Source organism: Protopterus annectens, chromosome 7.part1 (genome assembly GCF_019279795.1).
Source record: "Protopterus annectens isolate FY-2018-M chromosome 7.part1, PAN1.0, whole genome shotgun sequence".
In the NCBI taxonomy this organism is placed as follows: Eukaryota; Metazoa; Chordata; order Ceratodontiformes; family Protopteridae; genus Protopterus; species Protopterus annectens.
This window is the reverse complement of record NC_056740.1, coordinates 256,506,688-256,529,347: the sequence shown is the minus strand read 5'-3', so window position 1 is coordinate 256,529,347 and position 22,660 is coordinate 256,506,688. Positions and strand designations below refer to the sequence as shown.

Below are 22,660 nucleotides of genomic sequence, written 5' to 3'. Positions count from 1 at the left end.
ACATGATTTTAGACACTGCAGGCGTGCTGCATGCAATCCTCTACATGGCATCCTGCATAACATCCAGGCCACATATGAAATTCAGCAGATGATACCTAGGAATGTATGCCAACAACACCCCTCTCACCTAGTCACAGCCCAAAACACAACTCCAATAGGTCAAATGAATTCCTAATCATTTCCATGGGCCTGTGCCTCCAACTATGGTGCCAAAGGGCCCAAACCAAAAACAGATCAAACCAGGGCACAACCTCCCAACCAAGGGACAGACCAGACTTGGGGCCCAACAGACCATGGTGGGGCACACATCCCTCAAGCATGCATCCAAATGCACAAGATCACACTGGTATCCGCTACTGAGAAGCATATCTCAAGAAAACTCATCTCTCTCTTCCCCCCCTCTCTTCTTCTCAGAATTTCAACAAGACAATGACAAGATTTGAAAACATTAGAAAAAAACAACAAAACTAACTGCCTGGAAAATTCCTTAAAACCAAACTGTTTTCTCTCATCAGTCATCCAAATTCGCAGACTACTTCCCACAAGAGACCTAAGGAGAGCTATGGAAAAAAGATTCCTCATTGGAGCTCATCAAAGGGCACAGATGTCTCAGTGGCAAACCGTAGCACACATCCTAGAGTACTTAGCAGTGTTAGCAGAATTGTGTCACAATGGCCTGTCCTACATTTCATTTAGCATCAGCAATTTCAGCATTCATGGACAATATGATCTCTCTCCTCCTATCTTCTCTCACCCTCTGCTCTTTGAATTTTTATCAAATAAAAAATAGGAGAAGGATCTCAATTTGTGCTGGGAGAATTGACACTACCTCCTTTTGAACCAGCAGCATCAGCAGACCCACAGTTTTCTATCTTAAAAAACTGCTTTTCTCAATGGCAATCGCCAGCAAGAAGAGTATCCGAGGTTACAGGCATTAATGGCGGTGCAGCCTTTTCTTATTTTCCACCAGGATAGTGTCACTGAGAACCAATACTACTTTCATGCCAAAGGTGGTATCCAGGTATCCTTGAACCAAGCTATTCATTTGCCTACTTTCTTCCTACCAGGAGATAAACTTTCACTCCCTCCATCCCCCTCTTCTTTCTTCTCTCTCCTTACAAGGAACATTTTGGTGTTTACTTTCTACTGGTGGGGTTCTTCCACCAGAACCTGGCTCCCACTTGGGGGCTCTTGACAGGGCAAGAAAAACTGATGTAATGGCGTTGGCTGCCTTACTTTATACTACTGAAGACCTGACGTCAGTCTTGAAGCGACAGCAACCGACGCAGAAATACTAAGCCTCTGGTATTCAGGCCGGCCGAGGGCTACCCTGGCAGGGATAACCCAAATGTGATGACTGCAACAATGAATACACCCAAACATCTACATTTATGGTAAGTGTACACAACTGTACTTTTTAGGTTTCCTGCCTTGTTGAAGCTTGACACCAGCCCAAATGCCAGGCACTGTTTTCCCTTCTCCCAGGCCTGGTGGATGCCCTCCCTTCTGATGTCAGGACATTAGGGTACAAAAGGTCATCAACCAGCACAGTTTCTTCATTTTTTTTCTTGTCAATGAAGTAAAAAGTACCAGTATCTGTAAATACATTTGTTTGTCTGAAGCCAGAAGACTTTGTATAAATAAGTACTGTATTTGGAGAAATGTGCTTTTCCTATGTTGGAAATTTGTTAAATGTCTAGAAAATTTAAAGTGGGATTAGAGTGTGGAAAGCAAGTCCCCCAGTAGGACTTCCACTCCCTGTCTGTTTGTTCTGTCCAGATGACATGCCCAGTTGAACATATTGCACTTATTTCAGCATTCACACTATTAGGCATAGGACTGAAACTCTGCAGTTACATAGAGCAACATAGAGAATGTTGGTGGCCCACTCCATTTATATCCCCAGTCCCTCAGTTGATCTCCTGTGTAAAAGGAAGGAAAAGCATCCCAGAGGCAAACCTGATAAAGAACTGGATGATGTACTTTCTATTTTAGACAGCCTTCTCAGGCTTGAGGTAGTTAGGAGGTGTGGTACTTTTGCAGTCCCCTCTGGCAACCACACATGCTGCTGAGGGCTCTGGCAAGACTCCTTCAGAGGACACCATGTCTTCTGAACCTTCAACGTCTGTTCAGGCTGAGTACATCCAGGCAGCATATAGGTGTGGCACCACTAGGAGTGATTCCTGACACCTGGATTCTCATCATTGAGAGAGATGGAAGAATCCCTCACTTCTGTGTGTGCAAGGAGATCCCAGGGGGACCAGATTCAGATTATGGTCAACAGCCCTGTGATCTGAGGCACAGATACCCGACAACATGTCCAGATTTAGGCACAGACAGCAAAATACAAGGAAAAAGTCTGTCATCAACTTGTCCCATTCACAGCTGCTTGGGCCTCAGCCCCACCATTCTCGGGCCTACCTGCAGACTTAGGCTTGCATAGAACCTAATGGAATTCAGGAGGATCAGACAAATGAGTAAATGCACCCTGCTACATGAATCTCTCCTGTTAAAAAAACAACCATTTTTAAACAGGAGTCTTCAGGTTCCTATGACTCAGATGAGGACCAGTTGGTAAATGTTTATTATTTTGTCGATCAGATTTCTGCAGGGTCAAATGCCAAATCTGAGTCAGATAATACTCTTACCCAGCCTCATCACCTGAGGATCTTTCTTTTGTAGATCTTCATAAGTGAAGCAGTCCCCCGCAGCAAGGAAACTCAAAGAATGGCCCCAGTCTAAGAAAAGATTTAAACAAATTCTTGGTCTTCCTGAGACCAGACCACTCCATATTCCTCCTGTATTGGACATGATAGATGATGAGATTCTGGACACATCCTTGCAGCCTGACTCCTAGCAACTTGAACCTGAAAACTAGACTATTTCTACAGAGAGACTGAGTCATACAAGCATCTGTAGAGGAATCCAGTGGCAGATCCTGAGTTGGTGTTCTCAGAATCTGAGAAGAGCATAGGACCAAATTTTCAAAAATGCTTTAAAATGATGAGAGCAGAGACCTGAAAAGGTTTGGCAAAAAAAAAAAAAAAAGTACACATCATGTACCCTGGCCTTGAGAGCCTTGAGTTGCCAGTTTCAAATGATTAAGTAGGATACATGGAGCTTTTCTCCCCGGGCCCCCATTGAAAACAGGCTAATTTTGGCCCAGTGGACTTTCCCGGTTAACAAACTCCAAATAAAAAATAAAAATGAAACAAAACTTAGTGGGGATGGAGGATAACGCTCTCCACCAAGAGTTGCTGGATCTGTCCAATGTCTGCTATCAGGCAGTCTCCCAAATGCACTCTCAAATTTGGCTTTGATGTCTTGGAAGCATGAATCAGTGCAGCTGCTTATGAAGTCATTGATTAGGAGGCAAGGCTGGTTAAGAGAACAGCCCATGCTAGAGCATGCTAAAACAGAAATCCTTAATGCTCCTTTGATTTCCTCTTTAGACCACAATCCCCAAGTGTATTTAAAAAGCTAGATAATGCAGCCAGTAGAAGGCTTTCTGCAGGTCTGTCCACTTAGGTTCAGCTAGAATTATTCCACAAAGACATGGTCTGTTCTAACTTCTCAGACTAAAATCGAGAGCAGAAAGATCAGAAAATTGAGCAGAAGGTGACATGTTGACCTTAAGTCTAGGCTTGGAGGGTTCCAGCACCAGGGATTCAGCGGGGGTGGGGGTGGTCTTACTCAAAATAGCATCTCCCTGCTGCCCCCTGAAAATCTCACCCCAATCCTCCCTTCCCTGTTCCCCCTCTGGTAAAGCTAGGTCTCAGACTATTCCTGTTTATCAGAGCTGGCAAAAAATCACTCTGGACAAATGGATTCTAACTCAAATAAACTCAGGTTATAGAATGTATTTGGCAATCCAGGCACAATTCACAGGCATGCTTTCCATTCCAAAAGATGTTGCAGATTCAAGTGCAAGAGCTCTTGATGGTGGGATCCTTAGTCCTTGTCCGTCTCTCAAAAAGATATAGGGACAGTGTTGGGCTCAGGGTTGTTTCTGGTTTCCAGAAAATAAAGGTCTTGAAGTCTGTTTTAGACCTGACAGAATTAAACAGACTCTTGCAAGTACCCAAATTCAGAATACTCACACTGCAGAGACTACTGCATTAGATTCTGTCCCAGGCTGTCATGGTCACTTTGATCTACAGGATGCCTAGCTGCACATCCTTAGAGGACCACAGGCTGATATTGTTCATATTGATCACTGCTGCAGTAGCCTAATTTATATGGGCTATGTCATGTAGAGGATGTAACAGTTGTCTGGCTTCCAAAGCTTCAGCGCACCTTTCACTTGCCAAAACTCTTAGCTCGAGTTGAGCTAAAAATATAGCTTTGGGTTCAAGCCTTTCAACGCTTTTCTGCTGCTGAAGAGAGTGCTCCTGACCGGTTTCAGAGGATTGATGGCCAGCTTTTGCTGTTCCATAGCTGGGCAAGTTAGTTCCTCTTGGGGAAAAAAATGTCCCTGTATTATTTTTAATGTTTTTATTTACTTTCCTTCATAAGGAAAATACATTTTAAGCTAGGAATATATGATGTCCTTTCCCTATCATTGTTTCAGTATTTATCACATATGGGATCTCCTGCCAAGAATAACCCAACATCTGGCCAGTGTAACAAATCTTTTACATCTTCCCACTATCATACATCAGACATATGCACTAGTGTAGGGCGTAAAGGTGACACACATGACCAGTACTCAGAATTTCTCTGCCACCGGTCCGAACCCCATGGTTGAACGTTCATCTGAACACCCTTTGCTGAGCTGGTTTCTATCAAGACATTAACAGATAAGTGCCACATTGGAGTTCTTTCTTTGCCTTCTTCTTTGTTTACTTAAGGTTCATGTCATCCAGGAGGGGAAAATTTTAGTGTTGGAGACATATTCCCCATAAGGATCATCATGAGAAGTGTGTATTCTGCTTAGCTTCTTCACATGGTCATACCCAGTGTACCATTTGTCAGGCCTTAGTTCCAAACAATCTTCACAGTTATCCTTCTTTGTTTATTTAATTTGAGAACCAACATCTCAAACTTATGACCAGGGTACCGTGGCCGAATCCGCCCACCCCCAAGGTGCAGCTGTCTCTTAAGACTAAAAAGTCTAGGTCTGACCATGTTGCTGTCCAGCCTCCACCAGACATCTCTCTTGAGTTGAATAAAAGCCCTGAAGATCGTCTGATGGCAACACTGGTTTCTTCTGCTTCGAGACTGATTGAGGCTGGCATGGAACTAGCTTCTTGCACGTCCTCTGAGGCATCTGCCATGGACATTAAGGGGGGAAACCATGGCCGATTATTTCTGAGGAGCCTAGGGGGGGGTTACCCAGATTCTTGTTAGAGAAGAGGTTCCTGTTACCTTTATTGAGTCTAGGCATGGCTCTGAGCCCCTCTAGGCTAGTCAAAGCTAATGCTACATTAAAGAAGTATTAAGTATTATATATTCCTGCCATTGCTAAGGATCGTCTGAGGGAATAGCAGGACTTTACTCAGGGTTTGTTCAGTGGCCTTGAAGCCCCTCAGGGGGTTATCTGTTCCTGCTTCTCCTTGGTGGTCTACTCCAGCCAAAAGTATCAGGAAATCTGATTCTTCGCACAAGGAGGTAGATTCAGGAGATGAATTCTTGACCTTCTCCTTACAAATTACTTCATCATTAGACTTTGGGTCAGAGGAAGAGGATTTCTCCAGTCCTGATTCTCCCTTTGAGGAGTTGTCCTTTGGGGACACTGTTGTTCACATGATGGAGCATTTTAAGCAGGATTGCTCCCACAGCTCTGACACTCAAAAGAAGTATTTTGAGCTGTTACAAATGGAATCCTAAGCCTTCTGCTGTTCCCCATGTTTTGGATGCTTTGTTGGACACATTTGAAGCTGCTGCTTTGGCTCCTGATTCCCAACTTACAGCTGTCAAGAAACCTGACCATTTTTATTAGGTGCCTGAGGCCTTTAAGTTTACAAATGTCCTCCTTCAGACCTTGCTGTGGTCTCTGTTTCTGCTGACAAGCCATCCATGCTTTTACCATCTTTCAAACTTCTCCCTTCTGATAGACAGTTGGGCTATGGAGAGGGTGAAAAGTTTATACTTCTGCTACTTTGTCTCTATCCCCCTTGTTTTTTGGTGTGTTTTTTATACCAGGGTTTCAGCATTTTTTTTTTGTTTGTTCCTAGCAATGTCCTCTCAAGGTTCAGCCTCCCTCTGTCAGTTGGCATGAAAGCACTGAAGGGTTTGACACCCAAACTTGTCTTTTTAGGAAGGCTGAAGTTGAGCTGACTGATGGTTTGGGCATGTGGAAAGTGCCCTGATGTTTTGGAAGCAGGCCAGCTGTTATATCCTATGCAGGATATAACCCGTATAGCTTGCAGCAGTGATCATTCAAACAATCTACTGTTAGGTTAAGTGTACTTGCACAACTGTTCTTTCTTTTACTTCAAGGTGGGGAGTTCTCACTACCAGTTCTGTGCTTTGGCTTATCCATTGCTGTCAGTCTAAACAGAATATCTGGATCTAGTGATGGCCCATTGCAGGACAAAGGGTGCCCATATTTGGATGACTGCCTAATTCAAGCAGCCACCCTGGAGGAACTGAGGCCATTCCTCCAACTGACTCTGGAATGCTTCTCCAGTCTGGGGTTCACTGTCATGCTACAGAAATCCAATCTCTAGCCCTCCACCAGAGTGAGCTTCCTGGATGCAGAATTGGATTTTAGGTACCAGAAGGGCATGCCTGCGACATGAAGAAGTTAGTCTCCTGATCAGCACTTCCAAAAATCTTTATTTCTGGGTGGGGAATTCCTCTGGATTTTGGAGTTCATGGTTTCTTTGGTGCCAGCACCAACAATCCTTACAAACATATAGTTACAAACATAGATAGTTCTCCTCCCTACATCAGGATTGGAACTCCTCTGGTGGATTTGAGCATGTCAACAAAATCAGAGTTCCCTCCCAAATGCAGGCAAGAACCCAGGTCCTCAGCACCAACATCTTGGACCTTGCCTGGAGCTTTCACTTAGAAGTGATTGTGCAGAGTTGCTGGAACAGCAGTTTCTGGGCAAAACACATCAACCTAAAAGAAATAATGTTATTTCAGAAAGCATTGGCAACCTTCTAAACAAAATGTACACCACTGACTCTGCTAGTAAGAACAGTGTGTTGTAGTAGCTGATAAGATGTGGAGACACTTATTCCTGTCCCCTCTGGGATCTGGCACAGTGGACGGGACTGATCCTCCTGACTCAGTGTCTATCAAGAACAGAAAATTGCCAGATAGAGTCACTCAGAAGGTCAGACATAAACCTTTTGTGAGTGGATGCTGAAGAGGGAAGTTTTTCTGCAACTGACATGTAGGGTGGGTATACCAAAAATGGACTTTTTTTGCCAGAGAACAGAACAAGCACCTTGAAATATTTTGCTCAAGGTCTCCACTGAAAAGACTGTGGAGTATGAATGCCTTCTTCTTCCCCTGGATAGGTCTCTCTTTCCTCCCCTAACCTTCATCCCTGGATACTTTAAGAATCAAGGAGACTGACCCAAGGGTAATCCTAATAGCTCCCCATTGCTCCAGACAGTACTGGTCCACCATTCCTCATAGCATAGCCTAGGAAGAACCATGAATGCTGCCTCTAAAATTGGAACTTCTCACGGAGAACAAGGAATTCACTGTACACCCTTACTTGGACATGTTGAAACTATTAGCATGGGTGATATGATGCATATAGCCTCCAGGCACCCATACTCTAAGAATGTCTTAAAAATCCTCATAGAACCCAGAAGACTAAGTGTCAGAAAAATCATACATTTCAAAACGGCTAATTCTCAAAATGGTGCATGGCCAAAGGGCACCAGCTGCTGCAAGCCAGGCTACCACTAATTCAAAGCTATGTGACAGAACTCTGCAACTGTGGCCACTTTTGTGCTTTCATAGACAGCCATGCCTCTACAATCTCAGCTTGTCTGCCTATTCACCCACCAATTGTTTATTGTCCTACCATGAAAGGTACTCAAAGGTATCATTCATTTGAGGACACAAAGAAGGATCAGTGCTCCTCTTTGAGATATAAATTTGTCGTAGAAAAATGTATTCAACCTCCTTTTGAACCTCCCACCACTATAGATGTCAAATTCTTCACTCGTAAAAATGGCCTCCTTATAGCTCTTGACTCTTACCTCTAGCTGGGGAATCTTTGAACCTTTTTTTATGCATATGGTACCATCTGTGTTTTCATTGAACCAATCCATTAATCCGCTTGTCTTCCTCCCACATTCTTAAAGCAAAGGAGGGAAAACATTGCATTCATTAGATAAATACAAGAAAACTCATCGTCTACCTGCTTAAGACAAAAACCCACAGAAAGTCTAATCAGTTGTTTCTGGCTTTTGCTAAAAACAGGAAAGGGAGACCAGCTAAGAAACAAATCATTTGTAAGTTTATTGCCAAGCAAGAGATGAGGATTACAGTGGCCATGTTTTTATATTCCACCTAAACTGCTGTTTTGGAGATTTAAAAAAAATGGGTAGAAATAGCTTTCAGCAAGAACTATTACATACATGTGGGGACTGGAATTTGATTTACAACAATGAGGATGTATCTGGGGGGTCTAGAAGGGAACAAAGTATCTGTCAGCCAGTGATGATATGGTCAGTAGACCTCAATGTTTTGCCAGAGATGGTCTTCATCTGTCACTCTGGGTTTTTGGTTACTGGCTAAGGTCCTTGCCACAGCCACCCCCCATAGTGCCTTTTTTAGGCAATGTCACAAGAACAACATTTCTACGTAAAAATACCCTATAAAAACAACCTCAAGGTTATGCTGCTAAATGCTAGGAGTCTAAACCTTGAAACTGCACTCACTGGAAGCAGCCCTTGCTTTGGAAGATGCTGACATTTGTGCAGTCACAGATACCTGGTTTAAGGCAGCGGAGAGCACCCCAGCCATACCAGGTTACATTTCCTTCCACATGTTCAGACCAAAGACTGAAGGTGTGAGAACTAGAGAGGGTGGTGTATCATTATTCATTAAAAGTAAATACAACTGTAGATTAGTTATACAGCTTGATTCCCTGGAGTTCCTTCAGGTGCAACTGACTGTTGGTAAGACCCCTGTTTAAGTCATTGCCAGCTATAGGACTCCCTCTATGAACCAGGATACTCAGCCTACTTGGACCTACTTGAGTCTGTCAAGATACAACTGAGCACCCTAGTTTTGGGCGACTTTAATTACTCCTCCATCAACTGGGTAAATTATACACCTGCTAACTAATTTGCCCAAAGGTTCCTGGATTTCGTCAACTCCAGTGCCCTGGATCAGTTGATTGATTCCTCCACTAGGGGCTCAACTATCCTGGACCTGGTGCTTACCAACATGGGGAACTATCGCACCACTCCCAGTATTCTGTCCTCCCTGGGGAGGTCTGGGCATAAATCAATCTCGTTAGAAGTAACTAACATCAGACCCCCCCCCCTTTACCAGCAGCGAAAATAAAATCTTTCCCACGGTCAGTTACACCCTGTTATTTGACAGCATAAATAGCTTCAAAATCCATCCCCTCATAGATGGAACAGACACCTGTGCTGGGTTGTATGCCAGTGCTTTATACAAACATCTGAACTTTTATATTGAGTGCGCCGTATCTGACAGGACCAAAATAAAATCAAACCTGCCTGGTGGACATCAGCCATTAAAAGGCTATACAATAAGAGAAAGAAACTGCAGCCTAAGACTAGGAAGGAAAGGTCTCAAAACTGGAAGCTCTCCCTCATCAACTTAAACAAGCAAATATGACTTATTTTGAAGTCCTCAAAAACCAACTACTAATCCAAATTAGTTTCCCCAACTAAGGATAACCATAAGACATTCTTAAGTTACATCCGTAACCTCAAAGAAAAGTCCCAAATTTGCACTGAACTAATAGTCAATGGTATTATGTATACAGAATCTGTGGCTATAGCAAACCTGCTGGCTGACAGATTCAGTGAAAACTTCTCTTCCCCTGTCCCCGCCACACATACCCCTAAGCATTCCTACCACCTAGAATCTCTAAGGAGCAGGTCTTGAGTGTCCTCTGCAAGACCAAAAACATGGCCTGTATGGGACCAGATAACATGCTAGGCTGTGTTCTACGTGGGTTAAAGCAGAAGTTAGCAGCTTCACTGGGTACTGTTTTCAGTCACAGCCTAAGCACTGGCAGCATCCCAGAGAAAATGGAAAAAAAAGCTACCGTCATCCCTTTGCACAAAGGGGGTGCATCCAGTGACCCTGGAAACTATAGACCCATTAGTTTAACCAGTCTTATCTGCAATGCCATGGAGTGAATCATCATGGACATTATCAGTAAAGATATAGGAAATCTCCAAAAACTTCACCCTACCCAGTTTGGCTATGTCAAGGGGAGATCATGTCTATTGAACTTGGTGGACTTCTTTGAGACAATCGCCAAAGCCCTAGTAGAGGGCAAATCTGTGCATACGGCCTACCTATACTTGGCCAAGGCCTTAGACACAATCCTCCACTCCGGCATCATCGATAAACTCACCCATACATTGTCAGGTGGATGGTGAACTGGCTTACAGTTACTTACTTACTCGTACAGTTAAAATAGGGGACTACACTTCCTCTAGCAGACCTGTAACCAGCGGTGTCCCACAGGGTTCGGTTCTGGGACATCTATTCGGAATCTACTTCTTCGAAGTCTAGGCAAAACTAAAGGTCTGTTGCTGACCAAATTTGCTGATGACTGCAGACTGGGAGCAGTCATTGAGACCCCAAACAATGTCACTATCCTACAAGAGGGACTTACACAGACTATGATTGGTGCCAAAGTCATGGTCTTAAACTAAATGCAAAAAAATGCATTATCATCCTCTTTGGCAAGGGTGGTATTCCTGCAGACTACCACTTCAATAACAATACCCTAAGCATGGATTCGGTGGTGAGAGGTCTGGGCACACATTTTTACAGCAACCTTATCTGAGATCACCATGTCTCCACGGTGGTAAGAAGGGATTTTATATTGCTCATCTCATAAGCAAAGCCATTGCTCCAGGAAAAAGAGGTTATAACCCTTTGTATTCTTCTTTCAAGGGCCAGTAATGAAATACAGTGCTCCCTTTGGTATGTACCTTTCCAAGCACCTGCAGCAATTGGAAAGACCACAAAGGTTCCTTACAAAGAAGATTCAAGGCATCCAGCAGGTGTCATATGTGGACAGACAAAAGTCTCTGTCACTTTATTCTGTATCATAAAGACTGCTCAGAGGTGACCTGTGCTTGGCATACAAAGCAGTCTCTGACCTTGCTTTAATGGAAATGCTGTACATTTGCAAGCCTAATGGCACACGGCATCAACAGAACTTGCTAGAGAGAGAGGTTGCCTCACCTTTGGAAAAGGCTTCCAATTCATGTTAAGCAGAGCCCATCTTTGACCTTATTTAAGCGCAATCTGGACGATTGGATGAGTAACCAGAAATTCTCCCTGGGGGTTCCACCCATGTCCTTCCTGGACAGGGGCAGTAGGTGCTGATTTTCATAGTGTTTGCTGTTAATGGACACTATTGGGAACAAGAGTTTAACTTGGTTAGGCTTGTAAGGATTCCAGGGCTATTAGCATAGTAATCTTCTATGATGCTAAAATATAACAAAAGAGGGTAGATTTCTGAAGACATTTATGAAAATATTTTACATGAAAGATGTGAGTTCAGTATCAGGAACTCAAAGAATTTACGTATTATTCTTCAAGGTACAATAACTGGGCTGTATGTGATAGAAATTTTATTTCACAGGAACATGTCCATTTAGTTAAGAACTTTGATACACATCCTTCAACTATTTCAGATCACATGCCAGTAATTACAGAGATAACAAATGCAGAGTAAAGATGAGACATTTGCACTTCCCCACCTTTAAGGAATGGATAGTGGAAATTATCAGAGTTATTAGGGAAGATAGAAGGTACTCCAGAAGTTATAGCCAGTGAGTGGGATAAAGTGAAAGTAGAGAAATAAAAGAAAGAGGTCAGGTTAGGAAGTAATAAGGATTATTAGAGGAGCTGACAAAGGTTAAAGTATTGTAAAATAAGGGGAGTCTCACAGAAAGAGGAGGCATCATTGCTGATTTGCTGAGTGCTTAAGAGAAAATAAGATAGTACCTGGATAATTTGCACAAGTTTAGAAAGATTGTTTTTAAGAAACTGTTTTTTGATAACTCCACAATAGAAAAAAAAACGTAGGCAACAGGAAGTAGAAAGGGTTTTTGCCAAACTTAGGGAGCCTATAACAAGAAAAATAACCAGAGATCCTGACCAGATCATAACCAGAGATATTTGGAAATTTTATAAACATTTGTATAAAAAGTGGGAGAATCAAGGAAAAAGGACAGGTTGAAATATTTATGGAAGACTTGACTATGCCAATGTTAGAGCTAGATGAGGCTCAACACTAACAGTCGAGATAGAAGGAGATGGGATAAAAATGGTGACGATTAACCAATCTACAGGAAAGTCTTCAGGAATAGATTTGGTGGAAGTTGGGAGGGAAAGATGTGGAAGGTTTTCTTTAACAGCATTTTAAAAGGAGGGGAAGCACCAACATCCTGGAAAAAAGCTGTGGTGGCTGTAATACCCAAAGACAATACATATTCAATGATCTAGTGTTTATATAGGCCCATTTCAATTCTAAACCGTGATTTTTAAAGTATTTGTCTGTTGGAATCTTTAGAAAACGGTAGGAGTAAATTACATAGAAAAAAATGAAACTGTGGAAACAGTACATACAGAAGGAAGTTTTGGAGGATGAACGAGGTTTGAGAGGGTAGGAACTGAATAATTTATAAAATGTTGCTTAGATCATAGGATATATGAGTGCATGTGATGTGCAATGTTTGCAAATGTGAACTTATTAATATGGTTTGATCACTTTTATATAATTGTAAGTTTGCTTATGATTAATTCAATAAAGGTGTTTTAAAAACAAGACAAATTACTGCAGTATTGAAGCACAATGAATATAGAACAGTTGTGTAATTACTTACCTTAGATGTAGATGTTCAATCATCTGCATTAAGTACCTATTGCCTCCCACCTACCCATTTTTTTCTCCAGTTCCACCTTTAGGACTGGAATGGGTACTCTTCTCTACTGTTAGGACCCATCTTCTCCCTCCCCATTTATGTCCTTCTCTTATTATCACAGCTAGGCCTGCGTACAAATCTGGGCAGTTCTTGCTTATGGCTGCAATGGAAAGAGTGGAAGTCTAGTCAGGGGGGGCAAGAAAAACATGAAGAAATGGCACCAACCAATGACACTTTATACCCCAATGACCTGATGTCAGAAAGGGGAGGGCATTTGCTGAGCCTGAGCAAGGAGAAAAGTCTTTAGTATTTGGGCCAGCCTTAGGTGTCCTTAAGGTAGGAAATCCAGGGAGTATTTACTGCAAAATTGAAGACACTTGAACATCTACATTTATTATTGTAAGTACCTACACAACTGTAATTTATGGTAATTATCTTAACTGTAGTTTTATAAAAAAAATAAATAAATATATTGTTAATCCTGTTTGGTTCAGGGAGTAATGAGCTCTTATTGTGCAATGCTCCAAATATTTTTAAGCTGCATAATAGTGACCCACCCATTGGAAAATTATTCTGTTAGAGGCCACTTCAGCAGATAAATAGTTGCTTCCAGTGCAGACAGCTTTGCTGTGACTACTTGGACAGTGGTTCACACATGCAGCGAGCTTTGCTGTGACTACTTGGACATTGGTTCACACATGCAGCGAGCTTTGCTGTGACTACTTGGACATTGGTTCACACATGCAGCAAGCACTGTTTCTTGGTCCATGATACTGGAATTTGTTTTTTGTGGCTATTTTTAGCAAGTCAAAATTCTTTTTTTCTGAACATTTGCCTTTTAGCCATTCTTCAACTCCTGTCTTCTGGGAGTGCTAAATCCTGATTGGGATTCTTCCCAGTCTCTGATCCACTGAGTAGGATCCTCTGTCTCAGATGTAAGTGGGTACATACCCTCCATTATCAGGTCATCTATGAGGGGATTCTCTTTGGTGAGTTCGAATTACCTTCTCTTCCTCCCCTGTATGTGGATTTCTTTTCCATCCAGCAGCTATTGTTGTAGTTCTGTCTATGTTGGTCAGGTATATATATTTAAAGAATGTTGTATATTTTTATTTATTTTTATTTTACATTTGTTTACTGGGATAGTCTGACTGGACGCACGTCCTTTTTCAACGGAGGCCTGGGGAGAAAAGCTCCGCATAGGAAAAATACAAAAGAAATAACAGTGGTACAATACACAAGTAATAAAAAAAAAAAAAAAACAATACAGTGCAGGGTAAAATTAAACCAATTTAGTACAGAGTATAGTGCAGTTTATTTTTTTATGTCTAGAATCTGCTTGTCTAGTGGTAGAAGTCAATTAGTAGGCACAATGGCAAGCACACTGTCCAGTGCCACTATATGAGATCATGACATATGTCTCTGAACACAAGAGTTTCAGCAGTGCCACATTTTAGGATTGCAAGAGAGGATATCCATATCAGAGTCACAGAGGAAGACCCCCCTAACAAATAGTTTGATATGTTGAGAATACACAATGCATCATGTTTGTGTTTTAACCCAAACTAATGTGGTTTCTGTAGCACAGTAGCCCACATGTTCATTATTCTTTGTGCTTGTGATACAGAAATGCAGTATGTGGTTTCATCAAGTTTTGAACTTTCAGAATAGCCATTGTGGCTTCTGAAGTCAGATTTTTCTACATTCCAGATTTAATTAATTTACAGTCTGCAGGGCATCTTGTAATACAGAGAGAGGAGATCCTGTTATACCAAGGAAATGAACATATGGATGTGGTTGCTTCTGACTTACTTTAGTCTTATTAACCAACAAAATCTATGTTGCTGCAAATTAAACTCATAAATAATTTGCTGAGCATTGCAGTTTGAAAATGTGCAGCAGAGAGAGAGAAAAAGGGAAGAAAATAATTTTGAAATTGTTTTGCTTCGTTTTATATCTTCCTTCCTGAATTTTTACACATTTACCTGCTTGGAATGTTTTTTTTTTCCGTTCTATGATGTAGAATACAGCTGTGGTGCTACGTAAGAATTAGAAGTTATGTACTCACCATAACGTTCCATCTGAGTAGGTGTATTCATTTGTCTGCAACCTGGGGGTGGATCCAAGCAACAACACCCTGAAAAGGTAAACATAGAATATGCAGGAAACTGAAAAGGCCAGGGGATAGGGGGGATGATTGCAGACATGAATATACACCTACTCAGATGAGCGTTTATGGTGAGTACATACTTCTAAATCTGAAGAAGTATATATTCATTTGCAACCTGCAACCTGTGGACCAGCTCCCCAGCTCTTGAATCTTGGGCCACCATCATGGAAAGGATATTCCGGCCCGTGGAGCCAAAGGATATGCTCTACCCTAGATGCAAGATCCAACTTTGAAATAAAAAATAAGTATGAGGCTGCTGCTGCTGCTCTGCTGCAATATCATCTAGAGGAAGAAGGCTGCCGGGTAGAGGGTGACCCGGTAATACTGGAGGCATGAACATGGGCATGAACACCTCCGCCTTCCTGAAGCCTGAAGCCAGCAAGATGCACTGATGCATCAGCGAATCAGAGAAAATTGAAATTTTAGAAATTGAATTAAATTGCATTTTTGCAAGGAAATAAACAAATGGTCAACCTATGACCAGATTGCCTATGACCAGTCAAAAATCTAAGTTGCCTGTGAACATCTGCCTAATGGAGCTTATATTCTGGAGCTTATTATTTTTTTAAAAGAAAGGTTAATGGAGAAAACAGGATTGATGTTTGCTGGCGACTTTACTTTAGGGAGAAAAGGGCGGGTTAGTCCTGAGGGTCCGTTCGGAGGTAATACCGGTCCGGGAGGTTTAGCTGAAAAGATGCGAGCTCAAAGCTCTTCTCTTTGTAATAGCTACTAAAAGGCTGTCTGTGCCAGGACAAAATTTGAGATCCACCAAAGCCGCTGGCTCCTCGAGAGATGAGAAGCAAGGGGCGAGGAGAGAGAGAGAGAGGTCCCAAGGAGACCCAGAGATTTATAGGGGCCTTTAAGAAAAAAGTACTGAAAGAAAAAAATTTTAAATTTTTTGGCTGACATAAGAGATTAGACATAATGTGATATGAGTAAATGCCACCCACACCAACTGCTACTTGAACTGTAGGCACCATCGTTAAAGAGGAGGTTGAGGTGAAGAAAGTGGTGCACTGAAGAGGAAGAGGGATTCAGGGGATGCCGCTCCGGATTCAAAGAGGAAAAAAGCGTTTACACTTGCTTGCTCACTTTGCCGGATGAGTTATGAGCTTATGAGCTGCCACTGCCCAGTAAAATAAATAGCCAGTCCGGGAGTCCAGAGTGGAACTGGAACTGGAGGAACCAAGGATGCAGGCTGTCGGATGTCAGTGGAGAGATGAGAGATGGATGGGATATCAGATCCGGATATCAGATCCATCAGGGATCCAGAATCCAAGGAGGATTCACCGAGAAAGGGATTGGAACCAGAACTGAAGGAGGGGCCAATGAGAATCAAAGTTCAAGAGCAGCGCAGAACACAAGAGAGAGCACCAGAGGCAATGAGGAGGAGCAGTGGATAGGTGGCAGAGCCTTACTGGCAGAAGACGCAGTGTAAGCATGCACCAGAGCGATGGGGAACCTTGGGAGAGAGGTATCAGGACGAAAAAGAGGTGCTTGAGGAGAGCAAAAGAGGAGAAGTAAAAGAGTTCCTGCGAATATGCACCGCTACTCGAGCGTGAGAGAAATTTCGACAGTGAAGACATTGTGTAAAAGGGCAGTTCTGGGGCAGTTGAGAGGGATGTTGGACCGATTGGTTGGACCGTTGGTATAGAGAATGCCCTCAGCTTGTTTCGGCAAGGCACCCTACCTTGTTCTCTCTAAGATGGCTTTCTTGAGTTGCTTGGAGATGTGTTGTGAATCCAAGCTTGTTGATGTACATTGAATCCTAAAGAATGTTGTCCTGAAAGCGCAATTGTTCCCCAGCTAAGAAAGTCCTGAAGTGCTATATATGCAGACTGTAGAATGCGCATAGCCTGGCAAAGAGGAAGAAGTGTGCTATAGCAGATGCCATGGACCCCCTCCCCTCAGACCAACTCCGCGAACAGAACTTGAGTGTGGAGTGGAGCCCACCGCACCTGGAGCAGATTTGAACTCTGTCCCGCAGTGAGGCCCGTGAAGCTCCTCCTTTCTGGCCTGCCTGGCCCCTATAAAATCTAAGAGCTGTGTGTGGGTTGTATTTTTTGTTTGTTTTTATTGATGCCCAGAAAGAGAGAAAGATGGAGAAAGGAATAAAGCCAGAAAAAGTGTTAGGTGAGTTGAAGTGAGTGGTCCAGGCGGTCCCAGTAGGGGACACCTGCACCCCTGAAGCCTCTGCTGCTACCACTGCACCTGACTTTGTGAATGATTTGGTGGGGGGACTGGGGAAGGACCCGACCCGAACTGGTAGTGACTGGAACCAGCCGGAAGCCGAGGAACCTGAAGGCCTGTCCATCAGGATGTGTGGTCTGGCGTCCAGATGTGGTAGTACATCAGTGAGTTCTCCCCAGAGGAGGATCAGAAGAGATTTGACCAGAAGTGACCATTACTTTTTTCTTTGGGGACTGCCAGGTCTGGAGAGACTGCCAGATTCAAGAGAGAGGTCTAGTATTGGTCTTGGTTCAAAAGAACCACCTGGGAAAATGCCTGCCGAACTGGGGGCTGGATGGCTCTCTTCTTGCTCAGATTGCCAGATTCTGGCCAATTTCCATTATGACCTCCGGGAACGCGGTGGGGCGTCCTTTGATTGGGAGTGGAGGAATAGGGAAGGTGAAGGAAAGGGATGCGGAATATGTCTGATATTCTGGAGGACCCATGTTATGATGTCCCATGCCCCATGTTGCCCGGACTCCCGACTGCCCCGACTGCAGACCCCCCGTTGCCAGTCGGGCAACCCTTGCTGCGGCCAGTTGAGAAAGGAGACCCTCTCCCTGAGTTCGCTGGACCCCTCCCTCTTGTCCTAGGGCGGCCTCCCGTCCGGGCCTCCCCCTGGGGACTGCTGGCTCGGGGAGGAGCTGGTGCTTTGTGGGACTTTTGGAACATCTTCTGACCCTTCCCCTTTGGTTCCTAGAGTGGGGGTGCCGGTGCAGATTCGCCTCTGGGCAGAGCAGCAACTTTCCGAGCCCAGGCAGCGCTCGCCGAACGGTTTTGCCAAAGAGCAGAATGAGCGGCATGGAACGCTCGCAAAGCTTTGAAACCATCAAAAGGCCTAGGGCAGTGGCCTGGCCCAGGCCAGTCAGCCAGTGACCAGGCCTGTCCGGCGCTCTAGCGCGCGTGGCTCTATTAGTAACTGACCTAAGAGGCGCCATGCAGCCTGAGTGAGGTACTAGTAACTGACCCCGAGGGGGTCTCTGAGAATGTGCTCCCCTCTTTAATGGACTGGGGCCTCATCCTAATGACATGTGCAGAGATCTGCTGTCTCCTAATGACATGCTAATGACATGTAAGCATCCTTTCAAGGTCCCTGACCACAAAGGTGGCTTCCTTAGAAACGGATGGACCTGAGGACATCATCTAGCCAGGATGGACTGAGTGGCTCCTTGGACTCTCCCCATCTCTAGTGGGCGCCGGGCCCTCGCCCATCTACGGAGGCCCCTTTGTAACAGGCAAGATCCGATGCGGGCCTCAGGATCCTATCGGCTCGGGCTTCTTTGGCCTGGCGGTGTCCGGTGGTAATTCACGCCACCCAGTGTAGACACCCAGGAGGACCAGGGGGGGAGTCAAATGGGACCAACTGAGGGTGGACCCAAGAGACGAACGGAGCCGCACGGAGTAAGGGCGAGGCAGGAATTTCAGACATGAGGAATGAGACATCCTCGAGGAATGAGACATCCTCGTTCCCCCCTCCCCAAGAAGACATGTGAGGGGGGTGACCTTCCTTGAGCTCCTGTCCTTCCTCCTGAGAGGGGGCTTGTCCCAGAGTCCTCTGGGGAGTGTGGTCTGTCCCTTGAGGGGAGCTGAGGACATCCTCTGGGTCCCAGGAACTTACTTGTGTTCAAGGGGCAACGGGAGGCAGCAACTTGGGGCAGTCCAGCGGGCGCTCCTCCAGGGGCGGATGGTGGAAGCCTGGCCCAGTGCGGGCGAGCCAGGGGCGGGCGGCGGGCGCAGGGGCCGAGGCTTACCACCATCAGGGCAATCGGCAGGCCGGAGGATCCGACGCGCGAATCCGACTGCGGAGTGAGGCGGATCGGCCGGCGTCGATGGGAGCGAGGCGCAAGGGGCTCCGGATCGGGGACAGTCGCTCCGAGGGAGGCGAGGCGAGTCTGAGACAGGGGGGCCCGGATCAGGAAGATCCATCGGCGCCGAGAGGTCCCTCCATCCGGCACCGGGACTCCAGAGGGCGCCGAAGTACCAAGAGGTCGGGACTCGAGGCCGGAGTTTGAGAGGGCCTGGGCAAGCTGCTCTGCTCCTCCCCCGGCCCGCCCGGGGGGCCGGAGTCCGGAGGTTTGAGCGCAGGGTTCAAAAATCCTGAAAAGGCCCACAGGTTCTCTGCATCCATCTGCATCTGGGCTTAGATATTCTCCGGTCTCGGGATCAGGCTCATCTCCTCCTCTGGACAGGACCCGTGAAACGAGGAGGTGGGAGTGGAGCTCCCTCCGAAGCCCCTGGCGAGCCTCGGAGTGAGCCGGACTCAGGACCCGCAAAGCACACTGGGGGCGGGAGCGGGGAGCTGCGAGGAGGAGCCGCCTCGGGGAGTTTCGGGGCATCCCTCTCGGGGCCAAACAGGGAGGACAGCCGCCTTCGGTGAGAGGCCTCGACTCCAGGGAGTCAATAACCCCTCTCCTCCCCAGAGGGGGGCTTGAGTCCCAGGAAGAGGAGGTGTGTAAAGGCCCGCCCGGAGAGTAAACCCGGGAGGAGAACCGCTCAGAACGGAGCCGAAGAAGACGAGCCCGAGCGGTAAAGCCCAGGCCACAAAGCGGGAAGCCAGCTTCTTAATCCTTAATGTTGAACCATCCAACCCAAAACTCCTGGAGCATCAGAAAAGTAAATCCAGGGTATAGACACGGGGGGAAAGCTTGGCATACAGCCGGGGTGTGCTAAAAAAACAAATTTGGGCTGTTCATTGAACCCAAGTGTTTAACAAAATTCATACAAAAAAAAGCTAAAACAAAAAACCTAAAAACACACACACACAGGCCCAAACACACAGGGAAAAAAAGTACAAAATTAACTCAAAAGAAAAAAAAAAATAAAGAAACTAAAAAAAAAAAGAATAAATAGAAAAAAACTAACATCACATGAATGAAAAAAAAAAAACTGAACAACTAGGTGACTAAGAACCAAATACGCCCAGCATGGAGAGTACCAGACCAAAGGTCATCAGTCATAAATGGGTGGTTGAGTGGGTGAGGAGAGGTGAGGGCGGGAGCTTTTGCAGACAAACGGAGGGAGCTTGAGATGGATCCTAAGAAAATAACGCGGTTAGGATCGATATCGGATCCTACATTATAACTTAACAAAAAGGTCTGCAAAAAATCTAATGCAGAGATTCTTTTCATCTCCTTTTTTTCTTTGAGAACTTCACTGTAACATGCAAGTCTCTGTACCCATATAGAAGCATTCCTTATTGTCCGTTGTTTGCTCTCTAGATGACTGTTGGTGTACTTTCTTTCAAATAGCTGTTTAAATACACAGCTGGGTTGGCCTTTAAAGAGCAGTTGACACATCAGAGGAGATTTTTGAACTCCTAACATTTATTCTGTTAGTAATGTGTTTTTCTTGCTTTATTTACTTATGTAAATTTTTAATTCCTTGTTATAATGCCAAGAACAATAATTGTGAACTTTAGAATGACATGACTGTAACAACAAATCTGGTGAGTATGTAGTAAAGTTGAAGGTTGTGGTACCTCGAATTTTACATGCTACTTCACAGTACAGTGACCTTAGACTTTATTTAGTTAGCAGAGGTATGGGAGGATGCAAACACACAACACATTTGAAGAGTGCATTGGGGCTTAAATAGTGTAGCAGTAAGTTTCTCAAGTCACTGTTATGCTGGTAAAATCACATTTTATTTTTTTCAGAGTCTGGTCTTGCCTTTTTAATAGTGAACTAGCAGACCTGTCAACCGGTTAGAGCAAGAAATCTGGACAAAGCCGTAAATAATTGGTAGGATAAAGGCCCAAAAATAGGGACAATTTTAAAAAAATTGCTCCTACAAATTTAGAAAGCATACAGTTTGAAAAATGGACCAAAAATATGAGGCAGAAATCTGGATATTCTAAGAAAATCTGTACAGTTGAGAGGTATGTGAAATATATATAATTTTTTTAAATACCAGCATTTCCCACAGCCATTCTGCTAACCTAAGGCTTAAAGGTGCACAGTATATTGTCTTTAAGGATAGAATTGCTGTATGCTGTTACTGAAGGCAGAGTTTTTTTTGTTTTATGCCCTGTCCCCACATATTCCTCCCATGTACCTCAAGGCTGTGAATATGCTGTGGCTTGCATACAGGTTAAGGCATTTAACTTTGTAAAATGCACCTCTATCTCACAACCTGTTTTATTCTGCCACAGTTTGCTGCAAGGACTGCACAATTAATCAATTTTCTGTAAGAGCCACTATTACAGTGGTGAATCCTCTAGTCCTTCCTCCTACATGAGGAAGTTGATCCTCAGGTTAGATTACTCCTTCGTCTTTGACTGGACATTCTAGTATTTTCAAGCCCCTACTTTAACCTCAGTTATGTGTGGTACAGAACTGTTATTTTTTTTGCTGTGAAGTTGGCAACTGTGTGTTACATAGTAAACCTGCATGTATATGTGGTCTGTATCTTTGGAATCTGTGTGATCGCATAGCTTTGTTCCAACTAGAAGCTCAGATCATAAATTACCATGATATTATAAAATCGAATTACCATGATATTATAAAATCGAATTATTAGGAAAGTAATTCTGAGTTCAGAGTTTGGCTTGTCTGTACACAGATCAACAGAAGACAAAAGTTTTATGCAATCTTTTCATGAGTAATTTTATTTTCATACAAAATGTTCTGTACCAAATAAAAATATGAAACAGCAGTACTGATAGGAAGCATAAGCTTAAATTTGATTTATTAATATTACTCAGAATCTGCCATTGACTTGGTGAAACTGTAGTGGTTTAAGATGCAGAGTTTTGTTTGTGACAACAAATGTAAATATATACTTGATAACTGAAGAAGGAAATATACTGAAGTGAAAGTTTTATGTAATTTTTTTCCTCAGTCTCCTGTGTTTTTGCTTTTCCTGGACTGTGTCTGGCAGTTACTTGAACAGTATCCTGCAGCCTTTGAGTTTACTGAAACCTACTTAACAGTGCTTTATGACAGCACATGGATCCCTCTGTTTGGCACTTTCCTCTTCAACTCTCCGTACCATCGAGTGAGGCAGATCATAGTAAGTATAGTACAGATCATTCGATTTTTAACTTTGTGATCATTATTTTCCTGTATCTGCCCCCTGGTTGTTAATAAAAGATGCATAGCGACCAAGAGGTGAGCAAGAAAGAAAATGTAAAGAACTGTAAGGGAAGGCAGATAAAGGAAGATGGAAGAAAAATGAAGACATTTTAGAAGTGAGG

At 44.0% G+C, this 22,660-nt stretch overlaps 1 protein-coding gene across 2 annotated transcripts in view; it reads left to right on the top strand.

The window, feature by feature from the left end:
- MTMR10 (myotubularin related protein 10) overlaps positions 1 to 22,660 on the top strand; it is a 1,193,387-nt gene that overhangs the window by 1,034,656 nt on the left and 136,071 nt on the right. For both annotated transcript variants that reach the window (XM_044078705.1, XM_044078706.1), the window contains exon 14: positions 22,306 to 22,476. In XM_044078705.1, coding sequence (XP_043934640.1) covers positions 22,306 to 22,476 — 171 coding nt within the window. The remainder of the gene's footprint in view (positions 1 to 22,305; positions 22,477 to 22,660) is intronic.